Here is a 7,500-nt window from a genome sequence, read left to right as displayed (position 1 = left end):
CCAGTGTCCTGCACAGAGCTCTGACTCGGGATGGTTCAACCGCACTAGGATGAACTGAACCGCCGTCTGGATCCCGAACCTCCTCACACAACAGTGTCTGATCTCACTAATGATCTCGGACTAAAGGAGCACAAATTCCACCCAAACTAACTGGAGCTTATTATAGGCGCATATTAGAAGCTAAACTAAATATAAACACCATGGTTCGGGTAATGGGAAGCCCAACAAGCTCATCTAAGTGTAACGGCCAGATCCACACACGTCTGGTGCAAAAAAATCAAAAATAACATTTAAGAAAAGTAGAAAACAAAAACATTTTAACTAACAAAAAGAGCTAAAAATGCACTTGAATCAGCACAGCAACAAACCCCACTTTCACATTACAGCACAAAGATGTTTTACTCACTTTTTCACTTAATGATGATCTTGAAGTTAATGATGATCTTGAATTTTTCCCTGGCTAACTGAGACAAATCATGCCCGAGTCAAATAATCTCTGGATCTTTGAATCTTGGATCAGGAAAACAAAATTCTGTTTCTCCTTATGATTCAGTGACTCCTTATGATTCGGTTTCTCCTTATGATTCAGTTTCTCCTTATGATTCAGTGACTCCTTATGATTCAGTTTCTCTTTATGATTCGGTTTCTCCTTATGATTCAGTTTCTCCTTATGAATCAGTGACTTCTTATGATTCAGTTTCTCCTTATGATTCAGTGACTGCTTATGATTCGGTTTCTCCTTATGATTCGGTTTCTCCTTATGAATCAGTGACTCCTTATGATTCAGTGACTCCTTATGAATCAGTTTCTGTTTCCATTTCAACTGAAAGAGTAACAAACACAAAATAACCCTGTTTGAGTCCAGGTCTGTTTTTTCGAGAACATAATATGCAGTAACGATCTCTTACCTAATGCACATTTGATTAAAGTGCAAATGATGAACTACTTCACCAACATAAACAAAGGCTAGCATGCTAAGCTACATGTCAACAAAACTCCCTCTCGTCAACGTTTTAATGCGTCATAAAGCACGACAGCGGCCGAAATAAACAACGCATTCGGTATATTTTCTCTACATCGTACCCAAGTGGAACAACTTTATGATAATAACAACATTTTTACAACGTCAATGAGTGTACGTACTAAACCCGCGTTCAACTTTCATTTGGGGCCTTGAAGTCTCAGCGGCGCACGATAGTGACGTTTTAGAGCGCCAAACAAATGCCTCGATAGCTTTGTCCATTTTAGAATAGAAATAGAATAGAAATAGAATCACCTTTTCTTTTTGCTTACAGTTCATTGTTACATTGTGGGTCAGATTTTATTAAGATCTATGTAACTCGTGTGCTTTTAATTACTACATTTTTACACATTATTACAGCAGTGTTATTTTTCACCTTAAACCCAAAGCCTGCAAACATGAATAGCTCAGGGTTAGTTTAATAATGTGTAAACATGTGTATGTGTGTGTGTGTGTGTGAGAGAGTGAGTGAGTGTTTGTATGGGGGGGAGAGTGTGTGTGTGGGTGTGTCTGTGAGAGTGTGTGAGAGAGAGAGTGTGGGTGTGTGTGGGTGTGAGAGAGAGAGAGAGTGTGTGGGTGTGTCTTTGAGAGTGTGTGAGAGAGAGTGTGGGTGTGTGTGTGTGAGAGAGAGTGTGTGGGTGTCTGTGAGAGTGTGAGAGAGAGAATGTGTGTGTGTGTGAGAGAGAGAGAGTGGGTGTGTGTGTGTGTGAGAGAGAGAGTGTGTGGGTGTCTGTGTGTGGGTGTGTCTGTGAGAGTGTGTGAGAGAGAGTGTGTGTGTGGGTGGGTGTGTGAGAGAGTGTGTGTGTGAGAGACTGTGTGGGTGTCTGTGTGTGGGTGTGTCTGTGAGAGTGTGTGAGAGAGAGAGAGTGTGTGTGTGTGTGTGAGAGAGAGAGAGAGTGTGTGGTTGTGTGAGAGTGTGGGTGTGTGAGAGAGAGTGTGTGTGGGTGTCTGTGTGTGGGTGTGTCTGTGAGAGAGAGAATGTGTGTGTGTGTGTGTGACAGAGAGAGAGAGAGAGTGGGTGTGTGTGTGAGAGAGTGTGTATGTGTGAGAGAGTGTGGGTGTCTGTGTGTGGGTGTGTCTGTGAGAGAGTGTGTGTGTGTGTGTGTGAGAGAGTGTGTGGGTGGGTGTGTGAGAGAGAGTGTGTGTGGGTGTCTGTGTGTGGGTGTGTCTGTGAGAGTGTGAGAGAGAGAATGTGTGTGTGTGTGTGTGAGAGAGAGAGAGAGAGAGAGAGAGAGAGTGGGTGTGTGAGAGTGTGGGTAGGTGTGTGTGGGTGTGTGAGAGAGTGTGTGTGTGTGGGTGTCTGTGTGTGAGAGTGTGTGAGAGAGAGAGTGTGTGTGTGTGTGAGCACTGTGTCTATTCATCAATGCTGTGTTTATAGATAATTAACAAGCATCCAGTGACACCTGATAACATCATAAAGCCATGTGTTGTTTAAGAAGTTAAACTGGTTGTAATATTTTAACAGAAGAATACATTTCTAAAGCACGCTGTGTAAATAATCTGGTTTATTGTAAACAATTATTGTAAACAATCCAGATTTTCAAATCCTTTTCATTTTATTAAATACTTTGTGTTTTAAAGAGCACTCTGAGACTTCAAACCTCTTTTTATATTAAAGCTATAATCTAGATATAAAATATATGGTCTGTTTTTATTTGTACAGAACCAAGACTTGTGTAGTCTGGAAGCTCTTGATTGACTGAGATAACATGTTACGGTAAATTCCAGAAATAGCATTAATACTTCTGGTTATTTCTGGACTTTATAATACACAGTTATTCAAGAAGGTCTTTCTCTAAAGCTTTTCCTGTTCCCTGGCATGAGCGACTTTCTTCTCTTCCACTGTGCGAACTGTCTTCACTATCCAAGACCGATATATTTCTTTCTTTTCCGCCTGAAATTCCAAATAAAAGTTGCAGACCACTAAGTGCAGGTCTGTGTCTCTGCTAAGCGTGGCGGTCTTACCTGGGCATTCTCTTTACTGAGCAGTAACAGAGGCCTGCATCACAGGTAGCAACCCTGAATTTTGGGGCTTCGGCTGTACGTCTCCGAGTTAAGTTACACAAGTTAGTGATGTTGTCCCTAAAAGAAGATTTGCTAAGCGTTTTAAAAATAGACACTGCAGAGATTTTAAAAACAGAACTCTGCGCTGGGTGACGATTTGTCCACGATTAGAGCCGACCTACAATCAGTGAAAACACAGTTGTCGAATGACAATTTGGAGTTTGAGGACCTTGAATCTCTTTATTCAAATAACAAATAACTAATATAGTTACTTTACCCCAATTTGTGATCCAATTAACTTCCACTCAGAGGCTCATCTTTATAAAATAAGTGCAGCAGCTCTGTTGCGTTTAACAGTTTATCAGGGACGGGTTCATTTTTATTTAAAAACGAGTTCATATTGATAGTTTTTAATCAGTTTTAGCTTCGTGACCACAAATCAGACTGAATCTCTTCTCTTATTATCACTGTTTATTATCACTGTTTATTATCAGTTTATTATCACTGTTTATTATCAGTTTATTATCACTGTTTATTATTATCACTGTTTATTATCACTGTTTATTATTATCACTGTTTATTATCACAGATTATTATTATCACTGTTTATGATCACTGTTTATTATGATCACTGTTTATCATCACTGTTTATCATCACTGTTTATTATGATCACTGTTTATCATCACTGTTTATTATGATCACTGTTTATCATCACTGTTTATCATCACTGTTTATTACTGTATGATCACTGTTTATTATCACAGTTTATTATCACTGTTTATCATCACTGTTTATCATCACTGTTTATCACAGTTTATTATGATCACTGTTTATTATGATCACTGTTTATCATCACTGTTTATCATCACTGTTTATCACAGTTTATTATGATCACTGTTTATTATGATCACTGTTTATCATCACTGTTTATTATGATCACTGTTTATCATCACTGTTTATTATGATCACTGTTTATCATCACTGTTTATTATTATCACTGTTTATCATCACTGTTTATCATCACTGTTTATCACTGTTTATTATGATCACTGTTTATTATGATCACTGTTTATCATCACTGTTTATTATGATCACTGTTTATCATCACTGTTTATTATGATCACTGTTTATCATCACTGTTTATCATCACTGTTTATTATCACTGTTTATCATCACTGTTTATCAAAGTTTATTATCACTGTTTATTATGATCACTGTTTATCATCACTGTTTATCATCACTGTTTATTATGATCACTGTTTATCATCACTGTTTATCATCACTGTTTATTACTGTATGATCACTGTTTATTATCACAGTTTATTATCACTGTTTATCATCACTGTTTATCATCACTGTTTATTATGATCACTGTTTATCATCACTGTTTATCATCACTGTTTATTATGATCACTGTTTATCATCACTGTTTATCATCACTGTTTATTATGATCACTGTTTATCATCACTGTTTATCATCACTGTTTATCATCACTGTTTATCATCACTGTTTATTATGATCACTGTTTATCACGGTCCATCCAGGTCTTTTTGTCTGAAAAAGGCTTAAGAACCTGGAGACTTTGTGAGCTTCTCATTGTACTCTGTGTATTCTGTAAATATTGTGTAAATAATCTCTTTGGAATAGATTGTGCTTTTCTTAAACCTTTCTCGGCCTCACATGTGAAAAGATGTCCTTTACATTTACCCTGCTCGTCTTCTTATCTGTTTTCAATTTGGAGTAGATAATATTTCAGTGAGTGTTTCAGGCTAACACTGCTGCCATCTGGGAAGACACACTCCATCACTCATTACATTAGTTGTGATACAGAATCAGGACCATAATCAGTTCTCATATAATTCACAATAGGTCCAGTGACACTCTTACTGAGCTTGCTCTTAGAATTACTGTTGCCCATGACTATCTTAGTTTAATGTTGACAGTCTCTGTGCCTGTGCCTGTGCTGTGTGTGTGTACTTTATCTTTTTTGTTTTGGCCTTTTCTCTTTTCCCCTAGCCTGCTTTGCTCTCCGGAGAGTCTACGCCGAGCTCGTCAGCTCTTAGCGGCGGGTTTTCTTAAAACCTCGCAAACAAGACACCTTTAGCACCTAATCCCAGATTAGTGCCGTGCTTTACTTTTTATTTCTAGGCCATGCACTAGGTGCCTATCCAGGTCCCTGACCTGTCGACAGATCCAGGTCTAAATCCTGTCTTTACAGCCCTTTTCACACAGAGACATCTAACAATATAGTTTTACTATTCAACACTAATAAATTTAACTAGGGTTCTCTGGAAAAAACCCTTACAACCTTATAATTAAAAATAAATAAATTCTCTCACCTTCCACGTGTCCAATTACTTTTGATTCCAGCTTTGATGCAGCTCACGGTGAACTCCCGAGTCCTCTCACGCTCATGGCCAATTTTGCGGTTCGAGGTAAAGTTAACAGCCTCCAAGGCGCCTGCAGTTCGCCTCCTCATGGCCGATCCTCAAACGTGGAATCCTGCCGACAACGCCAGCTTGTTGTGGAAGAAATGAGGTTTGAGAGAATTTAAAACATAAAATATCACACCTGTAGGCACGGGCAAGAGTAAAAAAGGTTTCACATATTTATTGTGTTCAGCTGTGCAGCAGGACCCAACACTCCACATGTAACATGAGAGAGGAAGGGCCCTCGTCATAGATAACATCAGGATTTTATACACAGAATTCAAACAAAGAAGACATGTAAAAGGAAAACATCATCAACCTTTCTCTTAGAAGCCTGCTGATCTTCTGACCAAGCTAATCTGTACCTACCAAGGTCCCACGGGAACGATCTGCTGGAAGCTGTTTTAGGAAAACAACTGCAATCTCTAGTCACAATAACTACCAGCCATGAGAAATATAGAAGCATAGAAGGACAGGTTTTTATGAACATCTCTAAAGTGAAAATTTCCACTACACTGTTTATTATGATCACAGTTTATTATCACTGTTTATTATCACTCTTTATCATCACTGTTTATCACAGTTTATTATCATCACTTTTTATCATGATCACTGTTTATCATGATCACTGTTTATTATGATCACTGTTTATTATCACAGTTTATTATCACAGTTTATTATTATCACTGTTTATGATCACTGTTTATGATCACTGTTTATTATTATTACTGTTTATGATCACTGTTTATTATCACTGTTTATTATCACAGTTTATCATCACTGTTTATTATGATCACTGTTTATTATCACAGTTTATTATCACAGTTTATTATTATCACTGTTTATTATGATCACTGTTTATTATGATCACTGTTTATTATCACAGTTTATTATCACAGTTTATTATTATCACTGTTTATGATGACTGTTTATGATCACTGTTTATTATCACAGTTTATTATTATCACTGTTTATCATCACTGTTTATTATGATCACTGTTTATTATCACAGTTTATTATCACTGTTTATCATCACTGTTTATGATCACTGTTTATTATTGTCACTGTTTATGATCACTGTTTATGATCACTGTTTATTATCACAGTTTATTATCACAGTTTATTATCACTGTTTATGATCACTGTTTATTATTGTCACTGTTTATGATCACTGTTTATGATCACTGTTTATTATTGTCACTGTTTATTATTGTCACTGTTTATGATCACTGTTTATTATCACAGTTTATTATTATCACTATTTATGATCACTGTTTATGATCACTGTTTATTATCACAGTTTATTATTATCACTGTTTATCATCACTGTTTATTATGATCACTGTTTATTATCACTGTTTATTATCACTGTTTATCATCACTGTTTATTATCACTGTTTATTATCACAGTTTATTATCACAGTTTATTATCACTGTTTATTATGATCACTGTTTATTATCACAGTTTATCATCACTGTTTATTATGATCACTGTTTATTATCACAGTTTATTATTATCACTGTTTATTATGATCACTGTTTATTATCACAGTTTATTATTATCACTGTTTATTATGATCACTGTTTATTATCACAGTTTATTATTATCACTGTTTATTATGATCACTGTTTATCATCACAGTTTATCACATTTTATTATCACTGTTTATTATGATCACTGTTTATTATCACTGTTTATTATCACAGTTTATTATCACAGTTTATTATTATCACTGTTTATGATCACTGTTTATTATCACAGTTTATTATTATCACTGTTTATCATCACTGTTTATTATGATCACTGTTTATTATCACAGTTTATTATCACAGTTTATCACTGTTTATTATGATCACTGTTTATGATCACTGTTTATTATCACTGTTTATGATCACTGTTTATTATCACAGTTTATTATTATCACTGTTTATGATCACTGTTTATGATCACTGTTTATTATTATCACTGTTTATCATCACTGTTTATTATCACAGTTTATTATTATCACTGTTTATGATCACTGTTTATGATCACTGTTTATGA

At 35.8% G+C, this 7,500-nt stretch overlaps 1 protein-coding gene across 4 annotated transcripts in view; it reads right to left on the bottom strand.

Moving 5' to 3' along the window:
- The window catches only part of cmtr1 (cap methyltransferase 1), a 16,185-nt gene extending 14,994 nt beyond the window's left edge, over positions 1-1,191 (bottom strand). Inside the window, exons 1-2 of one of the 4 annotated variants that reach the window (XM_060893896.1) lie at positions 1,144-1,191; positions 407-823 (exon numbers count right to left, since the gene is read on the bottom strand). Coding sequence is in view for 1 of the 4 variants with exons in the window: in XM_060893893.1 (XP_060749876.1) it covers positions 909-973 (65 nt within the window). In the remaining 3 variants the exon portion in view is untranslated. Of the gene's footprint in view, positions 1-406 lie in introns of all 4 variants that reach the window. The other 3 variants (XM_060893895.1, XM_060893894.1, XM_060893893.1) reach the window with 3 other exon arrangements.
- Between the last annotated feature and the right edge of the window lie 6,309 nt (positions 1,192-7,500).

The sequence above is a fragment of the Tachysurus vachellii genome, chromosome 19 (assembly GCF_030014155.1).
Source record: "Tachysurus vachellii isolate PV-2020 chromosome 19, HZAU_Pvac_v1, whole genome shotgun sequence".
NCBI classification, from domain to species: domain Eukaryota; kingdom Metazoa; phylum Chordata; class Actinopteri; order Siluriformes; family Bagridae; genus Tachysurus; species Tachysurus vachellii.
The sequence above is the reverse complement of the archived record's forward strand: the minus strand, read 5'-3'. Positions and strand labels throughout refer to the sequence as shown.